The 26019-nt window shown below is 41.7% G+C and overlaps 2 protein-coding genes across 7 annotated transcripts in view; one reads left to right on the top strand and one right to left on the bottom strand.

The window, feature by feature from the left end:
• The first annotated feature begins 742 nt into the window (after positions 1-742).
• On the top strand, positions 743-25289 carry rorb (RAR-related orphan receptor B). Of its 2 annotated transcripts, none has more exons than XM_074638520.1 (10): positions 743-1160; positions 16686-16771; positions 16890-17031; positions 17273-17704; positions 18202-18323; positions 19422-19554; positions 19638-19745; positions 19960-20070; positions 20244-20356; positions 20548-25289. In XM_074638520.1, the coding sequence occupies exons 1-10, from the start codon at positions 1154-1156 to the stop codon at positions 20710-20712; spliced, it is 1419 nt and encodes a 472-aa protein (XP_074494621.1). In that variant the 5' UTR covers positions 743-1153; the 3' UTR covers positions 20713-25289. The 2 variants fall into 2 exon arrangements, with proteins under 2 accessions (XP_074494621.1, XP_074494620.1); XM_074638519.1 differs by lacking the exon at positions 743-1160 and adding an exon at positions 15975-16106.
• trpm6 (transient receptor potential cation channel, subfamily M, member 6) overlaps positions 4406-26019 on the bottom strand; it is a 42249-nt gene continuing 20635 nt past the window's right edge. For 3 of the 5 annotated variants that reach the window (XM_074638516.1, XM_074638513.1, XM_074638517.1), the window contains one exon: positions 24381-25949. In XM_074638516.1, the coding sequence (XP_074494617.1) occupies positions 25865-25949 (85 nt within the window). In that variant the 3' untranslated portion in view covers positions 24381-25864. Of the gene's footprint in view, positions 4539-24380; positions 25950-26019 lie in introns of those variants that run through there. The other 2 variants (XM_074638515.1, XM_074638518.1) reach the window with 1 other exon arrangement.

Consider the following 26019-nt stretch of genomic DNA (forward strand, 5'->3'; position numbering starts at 1 on the left):
ATTGTACATGATTGTAAAATCAGTGAATTAGCTTTATTGTTCTTCACTCACATGTTGTTATGGTTTGCATTCTGTGCTTGTAGCCAGCTATAGACAGACATTTAGGGAAAAGTGTCAACAAGTCTATTATAGCCTTTTTCCTAACAAGTGCCTTTAATTGTATTTAGTGTGACTATTCCTATGTCTGTAACCTGCTAAGTCTATTCATCTAGGCAAAAAATAATGTTTATTAAAATGTATGTAAAAAATACAACCTAAATAGTGCATTAAAACAAATCAGTAAGATAATGTAAAAGAAAGGTGGAAAAACAGATATATAATGTATCTTTAAACAGTAAATGAACTGTAAAATACTGGGAAATTAATAAAGTTCAAACAGTATTTTTCATTAACAGTACAAAGCTGTAAATTTCAGCAACAGTATAATAATGTTGATTTTACAGTAACATAAAGGCAACCCTGCTGCCAGCTCTTTACTGTTATTTTACTGGGAAATTCTTAACAGTGTAGATATTTGTTCTCTATGCATGCATGAAAATAGCCTAAATTTCATGGAGCTGACTAAAAATGTGGAGGGTGACATTAAAAAACTTTGCTGTATTGACTGTGTCTGTGTAGCCTATACTGTAGCACCAGTGTGTGTGTGTGTGTGTGCAGGCTGAAGAAGGAGAGAGAGAGAGTGGGAGGAGCAGAAAGTGCTCCAGTCCAATCACCACCGCCGGGTAAAGCCTCTCCTATCCGCTCTCTCCTCCCTCAGACCGGCAGAGAAACAGTGAAACCCTCCCATAGAGGTGAGAGAGCGTGTATAGATGTCATGAGAAAAGCGACCAGAGCACAACCAGAGCGCAGCAGCCACCGACGCACCGTCCGACCTCAGCCCGACTGCCTGCGCTCAAGTCTGGGATGCTTTTAGCGCAGAGACTCCTCCACTCAGGGCAGCCAGAGGACGTCGACGCAGATCACCAAGAACACTCTTTTTGTTGTTATTTTTAAACCGAGGATCTTCACCACCACCACCACCACCAAACGACCTCCTCCTCCCCTTCCTCCAAGCATCCCCCCCACATTTTTTAAGTGTTTATGTTTGTTTCTTCATGACTGCTGCTTTGGGACACGAGTCTCAGCACAAGCTCCAGCAACGACGGCTACCACTATGCGAGGTAAGACCATCAACATCACCATCACACTGCTCCAAAAACACCATCACACTTTCACCCAAAAGCTTCATCCTGCTAAACACACATGCACACACAAACACACACATTGCACGACAGGCTTTATCCCACTTTTGACCTTGAAAAAGTTTATTCTAGGGAGTTTTCTGTCACTTTTTCCCAGCCAAAATGAGGATGTGTGTGGTGGAATATCTCAGCACCTAAATGCGTAAAAGTTTATTTGGATCACCCTGAGTGCGTGTGTTTTTGAGTCTGAGTGTGTGTGTGTGTGTGTGTGTGAGTGTGTAATAGGCCTACAGTTTTTTACAAATTCATGCGCAAAGGCTTTGGACAAGTCCACACTTGAATTCAATCACTGATCAGGTTTGTCCTTTTTCTTTAAACATACATGTTTCTATGACATTTTGTTTTATACAAATAAAGCTGCAATGGGACCAAGAGGAGTAAATAATCTCTTCCCACCGTGCAAAACTGTAAAATTGTAAGATTTCAGTAGCCTCCTGGACATGAGACCGGATTAAAGACAGATATTTTTTCTCTGTGCATGCATGAAAATAGCCTAAATTTCATGGAGCTGACTAAAAATGTGGAGGGTGACATTAAAAAACTTTGCTGTGTGACTGTGTATCTGTGTAGCCTATACTGTGTGTGTGTGTGTGTGTGTGTGTGTGTGTGCAGGCTGAAGAAGGAGAGAGACTCCAATGCACCTTTTACACTGTAAATGCGTAAAAGTTGCTTTAGATCACCCTGTGTGCGTGTTTTGAGTCTGTGTATGTGTGTGGAATAGGCCTACAGTTTTGCAAATTCATGCACAAAGTCATTGGAGTCTGGTGATTGCAAATGAAAAAAAAAGTGGTGCATGGTGATGTTTGATTAAAGCTTTAGAGCTCATTTGAGCTCCACAACCAATGAAAACAGCAGATATAGGCTGACACCAGATCAGATCAGACTGTGCAGGAAAAAACTTTATTTCGTTTTGGTCTGGGGATAAACTTTTTTTGGAGACTTTTCTGGCGCTCCACTAAAAATTCAACGTCAATGTCGTCCTGCAGTGCGCACAGACGCACATTAACACAACTTCCCACTCTCACTAAAGCCTCTCCATACAGTCGTGCGTAATTTCCCCTTTAAATCTGGAAAAAAACACGTTTATTCGTTTCCCCTCCATCAGTATATCTGCAGTTTACAGGTCATTTTAAATCCCACAACAATGTTTTAATATTTTACTATCCTCTCTTGAGTGTGCGTGTGTTTGGATTTGTTTTTATTTACCTCTCTTCTCTTAGTGTTGTGCAATTATCGCTGACGCAGAGAGAGAGAGAGAGAGAGAGAGAGAGAGAGCCGCAGCACTCGTTCAACTGGATGATCTTGAACTCTTAATTTAGAAGTCAATCTGTTTTTAACTGGAGGAGCCTCCTCGTGTTAACCTGCTGTGGCGTTTGAAACAATTACTCTGATTTCTCAAGAATGCTTTGACATCCAAGTTGGAGACGCAAGAGAGTGAAATTGTTCACATAAAAGCTCAGCAATATAATATGGGATGTCAAACTATAAGCAGCAGACAACAAGCAGTTTGCATGTGCTTAAAAAATAATAAAAGACATGCTTTTACTGACTTTTTATGGCCATATTGTAAATCAGATGTATAGTTCTTGTAGTAATAATATCAGATGATAAATGATTGGCCAGTATTATTATTTAACAAATTCGTTTTTAACATTATTAATTATGGTAAACATGAGTTATTCAACTAACAATACTATTTTATGGGTTCAACTTGATTTGAATCCAGTTTTTAGTTAAGAAATAAATGTCAAACACACAGTAGCTAAACTATCTATCTATCTATCTATCTATCTATCTATCTATCTATCTATCTATCTATCTATCTATCTCTCTCTCTTTCCGGATGCTTTTTGTGTCATATAAAGCTTTCTGTTACCTCAGCTTCAGGCCATCAAACCTCGGGCAGGAAAAAACATGAGAAGGCCAAACACCCCCCACCTCTCTCTCTCTCTCTCTCTCATCCCATGGCAAACTCCTCTGTCATGCACCTTGTATTTTATCCACATTTTAATGGGCCTCGCGACCACTCTCGTGCATGGGAGGCTTTGGGGGGGTATACCGAAAGCTCCTGCTTTCACTTTATAGCCGTGGTTGGCAGAAGAGGCCCCCGAAGCGTCTCTCTCACCCCTCTTTCTCCATGTCTCTCTCTTTCTCTCTCTCTCTCCCTCGCTCTCTCCATCTTCCTCTCTCCCTCTGCACGCCCCAAAGGGTTTTGTCAGATAGAATTAAATCAGTGTGGGCCGTGCGGCCCCCACTCTCAACCTGTGTGTGTGTGTGTGTGTGTGTGTGCGCAGTCTCGGCTGCCCTTACACAGAAATGTGCTCACAACCACAAGGTTATAAAAAATAGAGGCCCCTCATGAGCCGTGGTAATTATCATTTAACAATAGCCACTACTCCTGAAGCTCTGACCGAAGATGATGTCACCCCATCGCCTTACCAGGAAAGAGACAAATAACACACATTAATATCATCAGGGCCTTTTCTGCATCTCAGAAAATGGAGCATTGTGGGTTGTTGTTTTTTTCAATATGGCTCAGTGTTGTGTAGGATTTTGTAAACAGGATAATTATTTCTGTATTTTCAGCGGCAACAGGATGATGCTGTGCTGTGAATAGTGCTCCTGTAAAACCCAACAAAGAAGTTGCGTAATGAAATGGCATCAGTAACAGTGGCGTTATATTTTCTGAGTGGCAAAAAAGTTTCGTTGTTAGCAAAGTTTTATTTTCAAGCAATAGTCATATAATAATCAAACCTAAATGGACAAAAAAATAACAATTATTCTATTTTATTTTGATTTGAATTGATAATATTTTTTTTCATCATTGCATTTAAATGTTAGATATCTCATATTTTGCCAGAAATAATTTGTCCAAAGCACAACATCATCAACATCCTCCAACTAAATGTTTCATTTTGTTATAATCAATATAAACAAAGTGCCTCTACTGAGATAACCAAATGCATATACACACTTGGAATCATATAAACATTTACATAAATGTACACAACCACACAAACATAAATTGGTATTGTAGACATGTATTCTGCATGTCAATAGCTTCCTTATATTGCTGTTTGTGTATTACTGCTTTGTATTACTGGCATAAGCCTAAGAGCTTCTACACCACAGAGATGCACCCGGGTCAGACAGGTCAAAGAGTTCAGCGATGGAGGCAGCATCAGAGGGAGGAGCTGTTCGCAGAGCCACTTGATCTCCACCTCTGCTAGCGATACGTGTCAATCAATCACAGTCTCCCATGCTCGTTCACCATGGGAAAAGATAGGATGACAGAAACTGGGAGAGTGTGACAGAGCGAGAAACCAGTAAGGTGATGACGAGCAGTGTCAAAAGAAAAGCACAGAAACCACTAAAAATGTTAGAATCTACAGCGAGATGGCATACAAACGCATTAAGCACTAAAAATACACACACACACACACACACAGACAGCTGCAACACTACGCATGACGGCCTCATGCCAATAGAATTAGTCCCATCCTGCTTTGCTTCGGAGGCTTGTGTGAGTATCGATTTGTCCGATTCTAAAGCATCCCGGGATCAATGTTTAGTCGAAGCCAACGGAACCAGTCTGTTTAGATAAATCTATGACAAATGACTTGCACGGCTAAAAGTCTGTAGGTTTAGATCTACAGGAAGAGATTCAAAATATGTATTATTTCATTTATTCTCAGTATGTTTTCCTGTTATGTTTGTTCCTATTATTTGTTATACTATGTATGAAATTGGACAATGTGTTTAGAAGATATTAATAACAAGCTTGTTTATAATCATTTATAAGCAAACACTGAATAAGTGGTTTATAACATAATTTTAAGCAGATATAAATGTTTATTTATGCATTTGTCAACAACTATAACTCCTCCTGTGGGCACCAATAAGATAAAACACACTTGTAATAATATATAATTTGAGATGTTATAATTGTTTACAATTCCTAAACATTAATAAACACTTAAAAGTGTCCTTACATCTGCTTACAATGACATTATAGTGCATTATAAACCATTCATTAAATATTTCCATAGTGCTTATAAATGCTGAATGGGGGGTTAAGACATTTAAAGTGTCCCAAAGATGATTAAAATCATTCACAGGACGTCTATATGAATCACCTGTAATACCATAAATTGGTACCAAGAATGAACACAAACAAACAACTGGCACACTTCATACTGATTGATGAGGGAGCCTGTTTGGAAACCAGCATCACCGTCCTCAGTCAGAAACAGCAGGTTAGCGCCAGCTTGTGTCACCAAATCACTGTTTCCCATTGTTGCCATGAAATCACTTATTACGCCACAACAGTTGGCACCTGGCCCGAGTGAATGTACAGTTTGTGGCGTTGTCGGGGTCTGTGTGGTCTGTTGTCGAGCTCGGTGTTGTCGATTGTGTTGTTTATTGTGCGTTTGTGCTGACTAATGGCCCGGTGTTATGTAAGAAGAGAGGAGAGATTACCCCAAGCCCATGCAGGCCACACTGTTAATCCCTCAACACAGCCCTACTGACTGACTGAGGGACCGACCGCCACAGCGTTGCTGTTGCAACACACGCAAGCTTACACTCAGGACTCACTTTCCACTGTCTGTGCACCTGTCTTCAATCTACTCCTCACCCAGCCTGACCTTTTTTCAAGCCGTCTACCAAAAACATCCCACCATGCTGAGTGTGTGTGTGTGTGTGTGTGTGTGTGTGTGTGTGTGTGTGTGTGTGTGTGTGTGTGTGTGTGTGTGTGTGTGTGTGTGTGTGTGTGTGTGTGTGTGTGTGTGTGTGGCCTGGATGGCACTTCTGTGGTCCCACTGAGCCGCTATCATCACTCGTGTTTGTTTAGCATGTGCTCAGCGTGCGCTCCATGTTGGTTTTATCCCTCTGCGGCTGTCTGGGGGAGTCTAGGCGAACAGTTTTTTTTCTCTTCAGTCAATTCTCTCACTCTCTCGCTCTCTCTCTTTTTTTTAATCTTTATACACACAAAGCGTGGGCTATACGGCACGCTTTGGTTTGTGTCTCCGCTTTATCTTAGCCGGGAGGAATTTCAGCCTGAACCACTCCTAAACTCTAAATCTGCCTTGAAGTCATAGAGTCCTCTGACAGCTCCTTCTGTTTCGTCAGTTTTACTCATCCATGAAGCCAGCATGTCTCAATGGAGCCACAATGATATTCAATATTCGCATTTTCCTTCGATTTGCATTGAAGTAAAAAAAAGCCGGGGGAAGAGGGTGACTGCGCTTGTTAAGAGCAGAAACCGAGTAACGTATGAACAGAGAGTCCGCAGATATTATTGGATGGGTAAAAAAAATGTGCTCGTGTCGAGAACACTTGAGCAGGAATTGGGTTTTGCTTTCTCACAATCAGTCAGAGAACGTAATGTTTGATAGTCCAAAGTCAGAGAGCGTGTACACCTGCACTTCTAAACTCTGGTTTCAAGAGTCATTTAGAACATCTACTGTTGGATTAATGCAGGAGTAAATAGCATTGTGGCTAGGTCTTCCATTTCAGTCTCTTTGTGAATGAAACTATGTCCTTTTCTGCATCTACTTTGAAAAGATTGTGAATTATTTGAGAATCGAATTGAAGCGAATAAAAGAAAAGAGTATTAAAATGCAGGAGATAAAGAGAAAGCAGAGAAGGGAGAGTGTGAGCGAGTGAATGAGTGCGATAAGAAAAGAGAGAGCAAGTAAGAGAGAGACTCAAGAGTTATATAACAGTGCAACCGTGCATGTGTGTGTGTGTGTGTGTGTGCGTATGTGCAAAAGAAGGGATAAAACAGTAGATTGTGTTTACTTGCATGCACATTGACACACACACACAAAGATAGACTATCCCGTCCTCACATTACACTTGCACACTGGAGCTGCCCTCAGCAATGAATAACGCCAGCAGCACCCGTAATAGTAGTATCCAAAGTCCACACTTTGCAAACCGCCTATTAGACTTTAGCTAGCACTCAAAGCAGATTAGTCCATATACTGTAGGCTTGTGTCGGTGTAACGTTCCAGTTTCTACTTTATACATATAGATGAAATGCTCATTTATGGGTTAAGAAACCTATTTCTTAGGCCTTGACATTTTAAAATGTATTGTTACTGGGACTACTTCTGCATGAAAAAGCAGCATTTGTCTCCCCATAGTTACAATGAAGATGCAAAACAGTTGAAACATAAGACTGTGTTGCTAAATGCCTATACTCTGTGAAGGTGTTCAGTGTTAGCAGGTGCATAGCACGCACTAGCAACAATAAGCCTATAATATGACTTAGCCTACTGCGGCATCTTTTCTTAATGACAAAGATTAGCCTGTTTTAGTGCTTGTAATCTCATTGAAGAGACTCTTATTAGGTCTATCTGTCTTTCTCTCTCACTGTGTCCAAATCCTGAGTTACCTCTATTAACCCATCTGTGTGTGTGTGTGTCTGTATCCATGTGTGTGTGTGTCCCTGTTGATGTGAGGTCTCCTGTCATTCACAAAGAGAATGCAATTATGAAACTGCTGCTGCTGCTTTCGCTCTCTCGACTCAGATTTAATGTTCATAACGCATTCTGTTAAATCATCCCACTAGAGAGAGAGAGAGAGAGAGAGAGAGAGCAGGTGAAGAGCAGAGCAGGCCGGGCCGAGCTGAGCCGAGCCGAGCTGTGTGATAGTCTTTGTGATCAATTTGCCTCTGTGAGAGATGCCCCTGGGGCCACTTTGGGGAGAACCTTGTTAGGCTGAGTTAAATTGTTGCCCGAGGCGAGCTATTAGCGGCCATCCCTGGGAGAGGACACACACATAGACTCGCACACACATGCGTGCTCACACAGTCGCTTAAACAGACGCATTGAAACGCACACATACATTAAAACCTTTATTAAAACAAACGCACGTAAACTCAAACGCTCACGTTCAAGCAGATAGTTTCACTCAAAGGAAGACATAAGCCCACCACCAGTGGGGCAAGAATCTCTACTGAGGTAGTATTAATGAAAATACTACTATAATTAGTGAAAATACTCCACTATGAGTAAAAGTTGGGTTATCACCATAACATTTAATTAGAAAAATGAGGGAATTAGACAAAGTACTACTAATGCTACAATGCGCTTGCATGCTTTGGTTGGTTGTATGGAAACATACAAAAAATAACCGGTATGGTCCTTTACAAATACAGAAGTATAATTAAAAAATGTACTGAAAGTATCAAAAGTAAAAGTATTCATCGGTGGCCCTTTAAGAGATACATTATATTATGTCAGTACTATGTCATTTGGACAATAATTATTGATGCATTAACTTATAAACTGTATTTTGGTCGAGGTCCTAAGCAAATCTTAAGTGCTTTATATACTGTCAGGTAGTTTAATGTAAAACAATACATCCTATTTTATTTGTTGATCATATGTTTTGTTGGTAAAATGTTTATCTAACTAAGTACTTGTAACTGGTTTTCAGATAAATGTAGTGTAGTTAAAAGTACATTTCCCTCTAAAATGCAGTAGAGTAGAAGAATAAAGTAGAACAAAATGAAACTGCTCGAGCAAAGTACTTCAAAATTGTACATTAGTACTTGAGTAAGTGTACTTTATTACTTTATACCACTGCCCACAATTGCACATGTTTTGCATGCACACACAGGTCTATACATATATATCCTGTTTCTATACATTCTCATAAACAACTTCAACAACACCAGTAAGACTTTCTCTCAGTGATTTCATTGTTTCTATTCACACACCAAGTGCTGCTCTCTTCATTAGAGCTTTAAAGTCCATTCAACCACACTCATGTTGATGTTCCTGTTTTATCTGACCGACCGCCGACTATCACCATAACGGATGCGACACCGAGGGCAAATGTCTCTACACCTTATGTAAGAACTAAAAGCAATTTTCTGTCTGTCTCTCCATGGATGTCCCTCTCTATTCTCTCTATCTCTCTACGCTGGGATAGCCACCTTTCCTCTCCCTTCCCCCTCAAAGACACACACACACACACACACACACTGTCATCTACAATTAGGCTCAAGAGAAACACCACAGTAGGAGGAGCGTGAGTTTACGGGAAGATGAGGACATGGCCGAAGCCAACAAAATGTTATTTCCTCACCTCGGAAATGAAACGACAGGATTTCGGTCAGTGTGTGTGTGTGTGTGTGAAAACATATTCTTTTCTGCATCCGGACAAAACGTAAACACCACGACCCCCGCTCTGTGCTTTAACAGCTCAGTGTGCACACATGTCGTCTGCTATCGTGAGGGTGAAGGCGTGAGAGAGGGAAAAATAAATATATAAGAGAGAGCTTAAAGCACTCTGTGTGTGTGTGCGCGTGTGTGTGCATGTCAGCGAGTGCGCTTCAGTGTGTGTGTCTGTGTGCATTCTCATGGCTGATTTCAGGACGGTAATGACCAGATGCAGACCTCTCACACTTGGACTCGTTGCTTCCACTCTGATGCACTCGCTCAGTCCTTAAGGAAAGGTCAAAGGGCATCAGGGTCCTACAGGTCACCCAGGGGGTTCGAGTGTGTGTGTGTGTGTGTGTGTGTGTGTGTGTGTGTGTGTGTGTGTACAGTGACCATGAGAGGCAGATCTGAGGAGGCAGATGGGCAAACTGTGTGTGTGTGTATATATGTGTTCAGGCAGGGGTTGGGTTTACCCTGTGGATTTTTTCCCACGCCTCCATCTCCTCTTATCCATCTGAGGACACATGCTACACTGGGTGGGAGACTGTGTGTGTGTGTGTGCGTGTGTGTGTGTGTGTGTGTGTGTGTGTGTGTAGGGGGGGGAGCGGGCCAGCATAAAAAATCATACTGTAAAGTCTGCTTTTTCAAAAGCAGTTTGCAGTAATGTATGCATTCAAGCATGTCTGAATGTGCCTCTGTCTGTCTGAACGTTTCTCTGCGAGTGTGTGTGTGTGTGTGTGTGTGTGTGTGTGTGTGTGTGTGTGCGCCTGTGCATGTGAATCGATGCACTGGATGACAGCCAGTGGCCCCCTTCTGTTCCCTCTCCGTGGCGTCCAATCACGCCGCCGCGCAATATTCTATGAGCAAACCGCAGCTGATCCCAGACCTGCTATCTGAGCAATTACCCAGAGTGCTTTGGTGCCGCATGGCAAGCTGGACAAGCTCATGCCCTCTGACATACAGCGAGAGGGGGAGGGCGAGAGAGACTGTTTTTCTGACTGTTTGTATGTGTGTGTGTGTGTGTGTGTGTGTGCGTTGGCAAAGTGTGTGTGTGTGGGGGGGTCGATGACGATGGACTGATAGGAAAAGCGGAGGTTGGGGGTGGTAGCATTAATGCTCATGCAGCAACAGTGTGACTGTCTATATTACGGAGTGGACAAAGACATGCATGGCGGCGAGGGACGGTAATGGGGGAGGGGAGATGGCATTATGATTATTACTATATAATAACACACAAAACAGCGGACTGTACTAACGAAGACAGAACCGGTACAGGACTGCATCGTCTTATATTAATGAGGTTACGTTACGTCAACGTTAACGTTTATCAATCAGATCTAGATGTTTGATGATAAGCACTGGCATTGAGTTCACTTCTGCTGTTTAGAGCCGCAACCAATGATTGTTTTCATAATCAGTTTACCAATTATTTTCTCAGTTAATTCATTAAATGCACAATAGAATGTCAGAAAATAGTGAGAAATGCCCATGACATTGTCCAACACTTGCTCTTCAACATCTTCAGTTAACTTATTTTGTCCCACCAACAGTCCAAAACTCAGAGAAAATTAATTTCCAGTGACATAAACCAGAGAAAAGCAGGAAAGCAGAGAAAAGCAGGAGAGAATGATTAGCAGTTTTGCTTAAATAGTTGCCAATTAATATTCCGCCGATCAACTAATCGATTCGTTTGATTAATCGTTGCAGTTCTACTGGTGTTTACAAGCGGTTTTCTAAATACATTGAATAAAAGCAGTTGATCAAGCAGCAATGCTATCAACCAGCATTCAACATTGTTATTGTAAATTATAACATAATGTTTATTTATCCTTGAGAAAGTGTTGAGCAGGAAATCCAGCATAAAGCCAATACATATGGCTCGGTATATGTTTGGTACCAACCAAAATTTGTCTGTAGCACTATGTATTATCAAGTACCAAAAGATGGCATCAAATGCCTGGTCAGAATTGTAGTCTTTCAAATATTAACTGATTTTAATCATATTTGTGCATATTTTAGGACGTATTTTATTCCTGTAATGGCATTTGTTTAGTTGTCGTTCAGAATTTGAGAAGTTTGTTCTCTTGTGTTAAATGGAAAAAAGGGTTTTGTTGGAGTAAATATTTATATTCCTCATGTTAAAGTTTTGAAAAAAAGTATTGTTTCAGTTTCATATTAGCACTATATTGAAAAATTGCAGTGGTCAGTTGTAGTTTTTTTTTCACCTAATGCTTTTATTTAAGAACAGATAGAAGAGACAGACCGGAAACGAGGTGAGAGAGAGACGAGATGAGATAGCCGGACTCAAACTTTGCAATTACATGGTCAGCGCCTTAAACCGTGAGGCCACCAGGGCTCCCAAACAATGACTTTTATGGTTCATCCTGTCACACAGAGAAGTAAAGAGGACATATGGAGTATGGAGGACGGATGAAAGTGAGTAAAATGCACTTTTTTTATATATATATTTCTTAAGGAGAGCAGATAGTCCACCACTCTTCAATATATGTTTTTTGATGTTTCAGACAGGAAAAACAGACAGGAAAGAGAGAAAAGTGTGACAGCACATAGCGCGAGTCCGTTTGAAACCAATATGCAGTGGCAGTGCTTCATTGATTTTAATGGGACAGTATGATGTGAAAACATGACAGGAGACACAGGGGAGATAACCCAAGCAGCACTGCTATACGCTATTCCCAGCTGTATGAGTGTTAATCCACTCAGCGATCACGCCACCAAAAGTTTTTCTCAGTGTTTTTCATCATCGGCGGAGGGAGAAAAAAAAAAAAACGCTTGTTCCTCTCTAAGCTCTCTATGAGACGAGGAAGACGGAGTAGATGGAAATAGATCATGAAATACAGAAACTGAAATGATTTCCCAGTCACACAGCCACTTACAGCGAGAAGGAACAAAAAGTGGAATGGATGGCGAACAGTGATAGCATAATTCACAGTGTATAGACATCTGAGGCCGGCGCCGGAGTTGTTCAGATTTAACAAGGAGTGGTGGGGGGTAAAGTGCTGATCTCCTTCCTTTTCCCGGAAGATATCTAGTTAACTGGCAAGAAGCTATGCATACATTTAATGAAGTGGAGATACCACCCACATTCATCCCTCAACAGATCAACCCCTGGGACTACAGTAGGAGTTGTGTTAGCATTTCTTAAGTGCCTCACATTGGCAAAAGTTATGCTAGAAAGTGATCTCAACTGTTCCATAAGCTGCGCCAACCTCTAGTGTATAACGCTGTGTTGTGTTACTGCATTATATTGTGTGTGTTGCTCTGGGTGTGTTTCTGTTGTAGACCCACCCCGTAGGCTGAATGAATGAAACATGCATGTCCAGTCTGCCCATCTTGAAACACACACAGAAGCTAAACATGTATAGCAGCACCTAGTGGCCTTCATTTGCTGTTACATTGTCAGTATAGACGGTGAGAGCTGCCCTTTAAAATGGTCAAGTGTGAGTAACCCTTACTCTGTGTGAGCTACTTAGATGAAGTATCGTTAACATATTGGTGGTAGGCTGCTGCTTTTTTTCTGCAGCGCAATGTAGATAATTAGGACTCTATTTAGAGAGAGGGCCAGCCCAGGAAATACACAGGAGATCCTCGCTTCATTAAAAATCAATTATCATAACACACGTGCCAGCGCAATACAGCCCTCATGGCCACAATCAGCTACACACACACACACACGCACGTGTGCAAACTCTCGCTGTAGTGCATTAAATGTAGCGCACACTACGACTCTTCTTTGTGAAATTCATCTTTAGTTAGTTCACTCCATCTTTTTTTTCCCTTCCAAGAGATTGTGCGGGCCTGATCCTCCTCTTAGCTGAGGAATCGCCAGCGCTGCAGTCCCGCTCTTACATAATAACCTCAGGATAACACTCGCGCTCTCACTTGGCAGAGGACGCTGTCAGTCACTCGGCTCAGACGGAGTCAACTCAGGTTGGAAAGAAGGCCCTCTCACTCCTGTGAAAGACATGTAGCTAAGAGCAAAATAATCTTTTATCCACTGAGGTTTTGTTTGGAATTGGAAGCCTCCTTTCTCTGAAGTCCTAGAAATTCACTTTCACGACTGCTTCGAAGCTATAAGTTTGTTCCTGTAATGTAAAACCGTGAAAACAAATACCCCCAAAAAATCCATTATCACACATCCTAACTTTGAAAACAATAAGAACACATCCTCCTTGAAACACCCAACAGATAACACGTCTTAATTCTGCCGTAATCCAGCACTGCAGCTAAAGTGTAACAAGGCAGCAAGCATGCATTGTTGACTGGATGTGGAAGTGGGAGTCCTTTGGTAAACAATTCACAAAGCCTCCGCCGCTGAGAGAGGGCGACGGGACGAACACTGATGATGATAACACCGAGTTGGCTCCGCACACCGATGACATCACTTCCTTTAAGAGTGTGACAGCTTAGCACATCATCGCTGTGACAGCCAGACGAGTGCAGCGAGTGGGTGGTCACCCTGGCAACAGCGATGCTGTCATGACCGTCTCCCTATATCCTACCTGACAGTCCCCGCTGGCAACGTACACTCAACAATGCACACACCCACACACACACACACAAACACTTTGTCAAACGCACGTACACACGTACGCATGCTTTTTCTTTTCTGCGTCTTTTTTATAAGTGAAACGCTCAGTCAAACCCTCTCGGAAACACACACCGAAACAATGCACATGCCCACACGCCCGTGCTCCTTTGGGCATAATTACGGGATACAAAGAGGAGTACAATCTCCCATGGGGTAAAAAGAAATACAGTGAAGATATAATGTAATCACTGGAGAGATACAGTAAACACACACTCCTCTAAGGTGGGAAAATGTAAAGAGCTTCTTTTCTCAAAAATCAACAGAAATAATAAGTATGTATATCCACATCACAGCAGCAGCAGGTGTGGGCTGAACACATTCAGATCGTCTAAACCCGTAGAGATTCACTTGTTTGTCCAAAAGTATGTGATAAACAGTCAAAATCGCAAAAAGAGTAAAAGTAAAAGGAGTAAGACTGAAGGTGATAAGAGGCATCGCTGTGCTGTCTTCTGTTTATTGCTCACATGTGTCTGTCTGTTGATAACAGCCACGTCCTGGGCGCAACTGACCTGTTTTGCAGACTATAAATAGCGTGTTTCAGGCCACATTCATTGACAGCTCTGTGTATGTGTAGTCTGTGTGTGTCGTCCCAGTCCAGTGCTCCGCTCCGCTCTGACCCAGTTTGGAGCCAGTTGGCCGAGAATTGGTGGAAATGGGTCACGTCTTGAGCCGCAGCAGAACTCACTGAATGAGCTACCTCAAGCGAACAGTCAAACTGCATGTCGCTCTGTCCATAGGTCATTAAACTGCAGACAGTCTACTGCAAAGGAACACAGTGATCTATTGTTGAGGTACTAAATGTAAATTATAATTTCACAAGAGACAAATAAAGGGGCTGAAGGCCCATTCACATCTTGAATGGCAACTATAAAGATAACTATAACAAAGCATAACGCAATAGACATGAAGGACGGTGCATAGTCCAGGGTCAAGTCAGACTGGAGGTCAGTTTGTGATTTGTAGACATGTTTATGCCTCCTGATGCCACTAGGGGGCAGATAGGCAAGTGAATGAATGAATGAAAATACAAACAAATGAATGACTACATGAGCGAGTTGTGGATCTATTAGGTTATTTGTTTCTATAACTTTTCCATCATTATCTCCATGTTCCCAATTCTCTTAACCCGTGTTGTCCAACAATGTCTCTACAAAGTTGTTCAGGTTTATGTAGAGATAAAAGTTGGTTGTGGTGAGTATAGGCATGGGTGTATTGAGGCAGGGATGTAATGATACTTTGCAGGTGAAGCAGTCAAACCTGAGGTGCAGGTAGAGCGTATAGGCAGCAGTGACTGACTGTTCCTGCTCAGTCGCTTAGACAGACAGAACTGTCTCCATTGATCCTCATATAGGATTATCCAATTATATACTGTATACTGCACACTCATTCCTCCGCAGACTGCATACCTGTGTAGTGCACACACACACACACACACAAACAAGTCATGCTGTCAAACCAGAACATATGCACCTGCTCAAATGCACAAAAATAACCAGATACAACTTCTACAAATGCACTTCAGTGTGCACACACACTTATGCATACATACAGGAGACACAAGCACACTTGTTCTCTGCAAATTAACACCTCTGACGCACCAACTCCAGCTAAACTGTGCATGTTTTGCATTGTTCTTAAGGGGGAATCAATTAGGCAAAATTCATGCAAACACGGAATATAAAACGGCCAAACTATTTCTATTTCTCAGAGCGTTCATAAAACTTGCAGAATTTCCTACAGGTGGGACTATATATGCAAGGAGATTACATGCGAATGGCTATTTCAGCTGTGGCTAAGCCCGTGCTCATCAGAGGAGGGAACCAGCTCGTCGGGAAATAATTTAGGATTAGATGGGCTGTCTAATCTCTTTATAGAGGGTGTGCCATCTCAGCAGACATACCTGCCTACCTCTACATCCATCTCATATCTCTTTAGGAACTACGCCTCTCTCTTTCCATATATATACTATGGATAATAAGTCCAGTGATAGGTGCCTCTGCGCGCTACATTGAAATACATTCTGCTGTTCATATTCTGTGCCTTTGGTTGTGTGACTGTACATGGAGCTGCCAATACACAGTGAGTAACATTTTGACGCATATGAAAAGTAGTTAAATTAGTACATTTGTAGATTAAGAAAAAGCGAAATACTAAAAAGGTTGTAGAACTCAATGTGTCGGTGTGAGAGAGAGAAAGAGAGAGAGAGAGAAAGAGAGTTGAAGAGTAAGTGTGGTCCTTCAGCGTTTTCTCATTATGGGCAACCTTTCTAACCTGCAGGGGTCTCTCCTTCAAGCATGCAGGGGTCTTCTCCTTCAAAAGGGCCCACACACACTATTAATGCTCTCCTGTCCTTTATGCGTGTGTGAATGTGCGCGCATACGAAGTCCCCGGTGTCCCAGTCATTAGAAAAACTCACACAAGGACATACAGAATGTCCAGATGTCACTGCGCCCTTGTGAAGTCGAAGTCGCATTGTAACCTCAATTACATCCTACAGCCAACCAGGATATGTGCCCCCAAATTAGACCACCAGCTGAGCTCTAAAAACCTGCGAGGTGACTGAATCAGGTGTCGCTCTCAAAACTGTGAAACAAAAGTCTATGTCCAAAACGTGTTTTGTAACGCCACGTCCTTTCTGTCCCCTCTCTTTGCTTGCAGCCCAAATCGAAGTCATACCCTGCAAAATCTGCGGAGACAAATCATCAGGTATCCACTATGGAGTCATTACGTGTGAGGGATGTAAGGTGAGTCTTGACACGCTGTTTCATCAAAACCTGTTTGTGCTCAGAAATTGTGCACTCAATCGTGCACCTACGGGTACCTGCACGTCTTTACTCATGCCTTTCGTTGACATGTGACCAGGGTTTCTTCAGACGGAGTCAGCAGAACAATGCAGCGTACTCCTGCCCCCGCCAGAGGAACTGCCTCATCGACAGAACGAACCGCAACCGCTGCCAACACTGCCGCCTGCAGAAATGTCTCGCCCTAGGAATGTCCAGAGATGGTGAGGCCCAGTATCTATATCTGTGCATATACAGAAATGATCATCACTCAATTATCATGTGTCTGGTATACACAGATACATGCAGATCCCATGCACACTTGGCATGCAGTTTAAAGCTCTGCCAACTGTTCTGCAAAATAAGCTTTTACATAGTTTGTTTCTGATTTATACTACCTGAAGAAACTGGAAGATTGTGACAGTTTTTTGTTATTAACTGTGTCTCCCTTTCTTGCTTTTACAGCGGTAAAGTTTGGCCGCATGTCCAAAAAGCAACGCGACAGCCTGTATGCAGAGGTCCAGAAGCACCAGGCGCGACTGGCGGAGCAGCGGCAGCAGCAGACGGGCGAGGCGGAAGCTCTGGCACGCGTTTACTCGTCCAGCCTAACCAACGGACTGTCCACCCTCAACCATGAGATTGGGGGCACCTACGCCAACGGTCACGTCATTGAGCTGCCCAAGGGTGGCCATGGCAACGCAGGCGGAGTCCCAGGGGGATACTATGGGATGGATTCCACCCAGCCGTCTCCAGACCAGTCAGGTTTGGACATGTCGGGCATGAAGCACATTAAGCAGGAGCCGGTGTATGACCTGACGCCGGTGCCCAACCTGTTCAGCTACGGAGGCTACCAGGACAGTCAGCTGGGACCCAATAACGTCAGCATGGGAGAACTGGGTAAAGACTAAATTATATTTTGCCCAGTTTGTAAGACAGACGCAGTAGAATGGGTCATCATTTCAAATCTACACGAATTATCCAGGTGGAAAAAAAAGCCTGAGTCAGAGTGCTAATCTGAGGGCAGAAAAGGAGATCAGACAGGCTTACAGCTAGCTGACAAGGTGTCATATTAGGCTGTATGTAGCACAAGTTAAGATTAAGTTAAAATTAAAGATTTAATACAAATCCAAAGGAATGTTAAATTAAGCATTAAATGGGTATCAATGAGAAAATGCCTTACTTCTCTCCCTCTAAACATACAGAGATCATAGCTCCTACAGTACAATGTGCAGAACACACATTTGTTTAATACACTGCAGCCCCGCTTGCCCCAGCCATACACATGCCATATACCACTGTATCAAATGTATAAATGATAAATAAATAAATAAATGATGAATGGCCATACTGTACAGTAAGAAATAAATGAATTAATGAACAATCCTCTCTTCCAGACCGTATTGCTCAGAATATCATCAAGTCCCACTTGGAGACGTGTCAGTACACAACAGAGGAGCTGCAGCAGCTGGCCTGGCAGACACACTCCTACGAAGAGGTCAAGATGTACCAGAGCAAGGTGAAACTTTATGTATAGAATGTAACAACTTTTGATTTTTACAATGTCCAATTTAGCACAAGTTAAAAAAAAAAAAATCCTCTTTTTGTCTTATACATCAGCATAACAACATTTTCCTATTTTTTGGCTACTCCTGCTGTTTTCATCAGGACCTGTAAAATAATAAATTATGAAACGGACAAAAGCCATTTCATTAGTGGTGATTCAAATACAATTCAGCTTGTCCTTTTTCCCTTCTTTTAACATGAAAATGAAACACACCTGGCAATGGCAGTTACAGCAGTAATTAATGTAAAACTAGAGACCATCTTGCGATGGGATCACACCAGCCGCGACGCCAAATCGTAAACCATAAAGTGTGGGGGGGCCAATGGCCTCTTCCCCACTTCCTACCCCCTACTTCCTACACCCTTGCTCAGACGACACCCATATTCCAACTAGAGCTGCAACAATTAATCGATTAGTTGTCAACTATTAAATTAATCGCCAACTATTTTGATAATCATTAAACGCTTTGAGTGATTTCTTCAGGAAAAAAAAGGAAAAATTCTGATTCCAGCTTCTTAAATGTGAATATTTTCTATGTTTTTTACTCCTCTAAGACATTTAATGATTTCATCTTGGGCTTTGGGAAACACTGATCGACATGTTTCACCATTTTCTGACATTTTATAGGCCAAACAACTAATCGATCGATCGAGAAAATAGTTGACAGATTAATCGACAATGAAAATCGTTAGTTGCAGCCCTACTTCAAACTCGCCCTGCATTTTGATCTTAACTACACACACCTGTAAAGTTTCATGACTGCATCATGCACAGTTGTGACGCTATCGTGGTGAAAAAATCTGTCCACAGACAGACCGATAGAAAGAAATATATTATAAACACCTGGCAAAGTACTCAAAACTGCCTCTGTGGTAGTTCCTGCTACAGTAGATGTCCAGGACCACATTTTGCCACGGTGACACACACACAGACTCATAAGGTGAAAATAATACCTAGTAATGAGTAATACGTACAAGTTTGACAGCATAACTATACTGTAACCACATAAATAGGAACACCTAGCACTAAACTGGGTGTGTTTGGTTTTAGCCCCGGGACGTGCTGTGGCAGCAGTGTGCCATCCAGATCACCCATGCAATCCAGTACGTGGTGGAGTTCGCAAAGCGCATCTCAGGGTTCATGGAACTGTGCCAGAATGACCAGATCCTCCTGCTCAAGTCAGGTGAGTTGATTGGACGGACAATGTGTGTTAAGTCAGTGTATCAGCTTCAAAACCATCCCGATCTGACTCCGTGGTTCTTCCAGGTTGTCTGGAGGTAGTCTTGGTGCGGATGTGCAGGGCGTTCAACCCTCTCAACAACACTGTGCTCTTTGAAGGGAAGTACGGAGGCATGCAGATGTTCAAAGCTCTAGGTAAGACATTATTACCCGTGCATTTCATCTTGGTATATACGAGGGAAAAGGAATCGAAATTGAAAGAAAAAAGGGGGAAAATAAAAAAAAACTCCTCTACCCTGTGAGGCATTTTCATATCTCATCAGCGCATACATGACCGGAATAAGTGTAATGAAAATCTCTTTCTTTGTGTCTGCCCTTCTCTGTCCTCTTCTCCGTGTTTCCCTCCAAGGTTGTGATGACTTAGTGAGTGCGGTGTTTGACTTTGCCAAGAGTTTGTGTTCACTGCAGCTGACAGAGGAGGAGATCGCTCTGTTCTCAGCGGCTGTACTAATTTCCACAGGTCAGTGCACATCCCCTAATATTATTATTATACAGCAAGCAACCTGCGTGAACCTCAGTGCATGCACATAGCAAAACAAAATAGTCACTCTGTTTACATTTGTCAAGCAGCAAAGTAATTAAGTCCATGTATTTCAGCTCCAAAGTATATAACACTTCCTTTTTCCTGCTCAGATCGGCCGTGGCTGATGGAGCCTCGGAAAGTCCAAAAGCTCCAGGAGAAGATCTACTTTGCTCTGCAGCACATTATGCAGAAGAACCACATGGACGAAGACGCACTGGCTAAGGTAGGCCAAGTAGTAGTGTGATAAATCATAACGAGGTAGCCCCCGAGGCAATGTCCTTGCATCACAAACAACAAGGAGAGGTGGAGCGATGTGTAAAAAAAACAAAAACACAAACTCACTTCTAACCTTGTCCCTGTTTGTAGTTTAGTCTAAATTTCCTCGTCCTTGACCGTCTCTCTCTTGTCTGACAGCTGATCAGCCGAATCCCAACGTTGTCGGCCCTGTGCACGCTCCACACCGAGGAGCTCCAGGCCTTCCAGCAGCTCCACCCAGAAACAGTCAACGTCCTCTTCCCTCCGCTCTACAAAGAACTCTTCAACCCCGACCCCAACTCTGCCATGGCCATGCCCAAGTGACTGCCTGTGGTCCCAACGCAACAAACGGCATCAGCGGAGGACCAAGAAAACAAGAAGACGGCCACGTCCGATGAGACGACAGCGGCCGTGTCAACTATGTCACCATCGTGGCAACCACATATTCCTGAGCTCCCCGAGCCTCATCTCCGGCTGGGGGGTGAGGAGTCATCTGCCAGAAACTTACAGTTACCGCCAACAATACTAGGAATGTCCAGCACTTATCCCATCCTGTTCACCGATACAGTCTGAAGAATGTATATATAAATGAAACGCGCCCCGAGCCACAACTTACAGAGGGGCTTCCTCCCGTTTCCTGAACTGAACTGACTGACCAGAAATGTACAGACTTTAAAAACAACTAGGAACAATTTTAAGCTCTCAATCATTAAAAAAAAAAAATGGGTAAGTTAATTTGTTTTAACTTTGAAAAAAATCTTTTTTGGTTTGTTTGATTTTTTTTTATTTTCACATGAAGAAATTGTGAAGTTGAAAGAGCTGGACGGGGAAGAGAAATGTGGATTTAGAGAAGCTATTGTAGATATTCTTCTAGTGCAGAGCGGATTCCAGTATTACTTCTTGTTCTGTTAAAATAAGTTAGTCCTAATTTAAATATACAGCAGTCCACCGTGGCTGACTATACCTTGTCTATGTGTTTTTATTTTATTTGATAGTTTCTTGTGTACAGAATTTGTAAAGTTGAGACTTGTAAAAGAATATTTGGGTAAAAACCGGAAGTCGATTCAGGTTTTGTTGATATATAGAAGCCTTGTCTGGATTTTGTTCATATGTAAAGAAGGTGCCGCATCCTTCTGATGAGAACTTATAGAAATGTAAAGAGAGCATATGAAGGATTTAAAAAGAAAAATAATGGCTACTACTTTTCAAGGTGAAGATATATACGTAAATATTCTATTTTGCAAGAAAAAAAAAGAATCTGGCAGATTTGCCATCCTATCAATCATTTTCTTCTCGCTGCAATAATTACGTCCAATAAAAGCTGGACTGCTTTCGAACAATCAACCAGAAACAACCAATCAGATACTAGGACCTCACAATAAACCCCACCTCTTCCCAAATTCCCCTCACCCTGCCCCTTACTTCTGATGTATTAGGGCCTTGACGTGAGATTTCAGCAGACAGAAGTGGATAAAAAATCACAATGAAGATGTGGATAAAGATTCCACCAAAAAAAAAAATCAAGACAACCTTGAATTTAACTCACAACTTTCCAATCTGCTGTATGCCCTCATGTATCCCATCACTATTTGCACAATTCAGTCCGTGGATGTCAATCACTCCGGGCTGTGAATATGAAGGACCCTTTTCTCTAAAGAGCAATAACTTTCACACTGCCTTTCTGATCTTACTTCTCTCCTTTCCTCCTCTTCCTATCTCCAGCTGTTCAAAACAGGGTAGCAGTTTTAACTAGAATGCACTATATATATATTTGACTCTTGATCATTGATTATGTCTAACAATCATCTCATTCCACCGCAGACTCAGACACAATATGATCTGGGGTTAGGAAATAGCACAGAGCACTGACTGAAAGATGTGAATAAAGATTAGCCTCCGATGATCTTTAACACTTTTAAAGCTGCAATATTACATTGATGATTCACACAGAAAGCTGTAAAGTGTCAGACAATCACCTTTTTTGCTTTTTTTTTGTTATCATTCCATAATTATTAGCACTTAAAAAAAAAAGCGTTTTTTTTGTTGCTTTTTCTACATTAATGTTGATTAGTATTTGGCCACTGTGTAAAATCGCACTGCCTTTACTGGGCATTTATACCATCGAAGCATGTTGTTATCACCGTCTTTTTGCATTCAGCCACTCGATTAACTGTATGAATTACTTTTGCAAAGAGATCCATGATGAGCTATGACAAATCTCCAAGTACTAACTAAAGAGCTTCCTTTAAAATGAGCTATTTACCAAAATAAGTGACCCGCTACATGATAATAACATTAATCAGCTGATGGTACTGTTACAGTTTGTTCCCTAAATATTTGTTTGACAAAATGAGAAAAGACAGCACTTAGACTTTTACCTCAACCTTATTTAGTGGACTCTGATCTAGTGTTATTTGAGCACTAACAGTGGAGATCTGCATTAGGTTGTCTGTTCATTGCACAGTGGCCAAATCTTCAACTTGCTACACAGTCAGACTAGTTATGCATTCATTAACATTAAAAACACTTGAACCATTTGCATCCTCACATGTTTTTCTCCGTATAGTGAACAAACAATGTCGACAGCACGGGGGAACGAGCGTCAATGTTGAACATTAGCGATCTGCTCGCATCCATCACAGGATCTTTCCTCCGACCCCCGACCCGACCCCAGATCAGAGGCCAGTGACTATTAAGACAATCACTTGCTCATTAAGGCTCGATGCACTACACAGCATCTCTCAGGGAGCAGCTCTTTTTCTGACTTTGCATTAAAAGAGGGTTTAATATTTTTGCAAATTTACAAAAAATTATAAAAGAATAACTTTTTAGGATAAAAAATGGCATACGCCGCCAACGTATGCTGGCAATGGAAATCTGCCCAGACAAGGCTTTGATAAGTGTGTGTCTGTGTGTGTATGTGTGTATAGAGCATGAATTCACTGTCCAATTCTCTTTTAGAGCCCAGACAATATGACAAGCATTGTTACGTAGCACACGAAGAAAAACAAAAATATATAAATATACTGTATGTCGGTGTGCTCTTGTCACCACTGTACACTCATGTTTACTGCTTATTTTGCTGCTTTTGGGACAGTGAGGGAAGTCCACTGGGAAGCTACGAATCAAGCGCCATGGGACAGTGAATTCCAACTCTGAATATGAAGTTTTTGTGTGTGATGCTATTATTATTTTCCCTTGTTAGACTGTGAATCAGAGGGGTGGGATTGGGTTACGAGAGGGGATGTGCTGGCAAGAACGAGTGGCAACGCAACACTGTAAGTAAGATACTGTAGCAATAAGAACTGGAGGCATTTACTACTGTCATGTTTGCATTGTAAGATTATTTTTTATTTTATTACTATTTACTATTATTATTGTTCTTATTATGACTACTATTCTTCTATTACTATTAGCCTATTGTTGTTCTGTTCTATTTGCATGACGTTTCATTGCAATGAAACATTTGGGGCTTATTTGTGTTTTTCTCTTCTCATGATATTGTGAGTTTTCGTGGGAGGGAGGGGTTATCGGCAAGGCGGGCGACGGGTTCGGGGGCAAATTCCACGTCAATTCAGTCAGTTCGAAGCAAATTCCTTTCACAAGCTGGAAGAATTTTGAAATAAAATGCTCTTATTTATACACAACCGATTTAAACTTTGTTGTTCGATTTGAAATTATTGTTTTTTTCTCAACGTTTGAATGTGTGAGTTGGTCAGTGAACGGCCCTTTCTGAACTGGCCTTATTGAACCGGATCAGAGACCCTTAAACCTGCAGCGGGAGGGAACAATGGGGGGCTGGGGAGGGGGTGGGGGGGGTAATCTATTCTGAATGTTATGGAGTAACCTGTTCAGTGTGAGGGGCTGAACGCATCATGCGCCTTTACCACTCCATCAACACAGAATGACATCGCAGAGCGCACAATAAAACCAGTCGTCGATACTACGCGACGGCTCGGACAAACTGCGCAGACATTTTTTAATACACTTGGTTTTAAATGCATTTCCTACACTTAGACAAATACACTCCACCCCAAACCTCCTCCTCCCTTTCCTGAGAAAACCTGTGTGTGTGTGAGTGTGTGTGTGAGAGAGAGAGAGAGAGAGAGAGAGAGAGAGAGAGAGAGAGAGAGAGAGAGAGAGAGAGAGAGAATGAGATGTTTGCTCTACCAATGCTTTGTAAACTTTCTTGATGCATTACACATGCGTGCAATTTGGAGTAGTGTTGAAAATTGTTAATTTATTGTTTAGAATGTCTTTGCGTCCCAGCAAGAGCAAATAAAAACAAAAATGTAGCACTCTGTAAACCGAAACCTGAAAGGTGCTCGGGCTACAGAACCTCTTTTACACAGGACTAACAAAACAAAAGAAAAAAAATACAATAAAATGAGACTTTTTTTTTGTTTGTTTTCAAAGTGCCATAGCTAGTGAGGAGAGGAAGGATTGGCAGAGTGGGGCGTAGATGCTTTACTGTGTGAGTTTACTTGAGAAACCAATCAAAAAAGGGGAACTCCAAGGAAAATGTGTATTTGATTACACTGACGAACAGTTTTTACATTTTATGTTTTTTTCATTTGGTGAGAGAGGGGACTCTGCTGAACTCTGAACTCTGACTCTACTACAAATCCATCAGCTCTGCTGCAGATTTTTTATTTTCACGTTGAGAATGAAAGAGTGTGTGTGTGCGTGCATTTGCATTAAGGAGAGCCACAAAACACCCACATTCGATGGATCAGCATGGGTTGAAGTTCAGAGCTATGCAGGGCCCTGACTGAGTCCTCCTTTGAGATGTATATACAATGTGAAGGTCTGAAGTGATTTTTGTTAAATTCTATATTTTATCGCTTTTGTAGACATTTTGTTGTGGGAAGAAAAAAAATAAAAGAAATTTTATGGGTGCATTTCTGCCTCGTTTTTCTGTCGCACACATACACATTGTTAGATATTAACATTTTTATTTATTTATTAAATTAATACATAAAGTATAAATGCATGTTAAGTATAACAGTAATTGTCTCAATATCAAAATATTTATAAAGTACAAAAAAATTATAATTTTGACTTTTGTGAAGTCTTAAAAAAGCAGAGTTATTACTGTATTTTTATTATGATTCATGAGACACAGTTTCATGATATTCATCCTTTTTTATAAGAATAAACTCTCCCTTCCTCCTGACAGTATTTACTTAATAAATTGAAAGAATAAAATAGCATCCTTTGTACAAATTAAGTAATTAAATCCCTGGTGTCCAGTCACAGACTGCTCATGATAAGAGATCCCTCTTCTATCTCCTTGTTTCCATTGCAAAGGAATCAGTATTTTATGAAAACATATGTGTATGTGTGTGTGTGTGTGTGTGTGTGTGTGTGTGTGTGTGTGTGTGTGTTCAGGCAGACATGCCTCGGTACGTGTGTTGGTAAAAGTGCGTAAGTATTTCTTTTCCCTACTTCCTGGGTCAAAGGTTACACCGTGGTTTCATCGTCGTCTTGTTCTTCTTTCCCCGACGTCGGCTCTGCCGCCTCGCTGCTGTTCTCCCAGCCGTCCGGACACGTCCTCAAATCTGAACAACAGAAACATCAGTTAGCGACATGTCGCTCCAATAACACAATCATTACCACAAGAAAGAGAAT

The sequence above is a fragment of the Sebastes fasciatus genome, chromosome 6, assembly GCF_043250625.1.
Source record: "Sebastes fasciatus isolate fSebFas1 chromosome 6, fSebFas1.pri, whole genome shotgun sequence".
In the NCBI taxonomy this organism is placed as follows: domain Eukaryota; kingdom Metazoa; phylum Chordata; class Actinopteri; order Perciformes; family Sebastidae; genus Sebastes; species Sebastes fasciatus.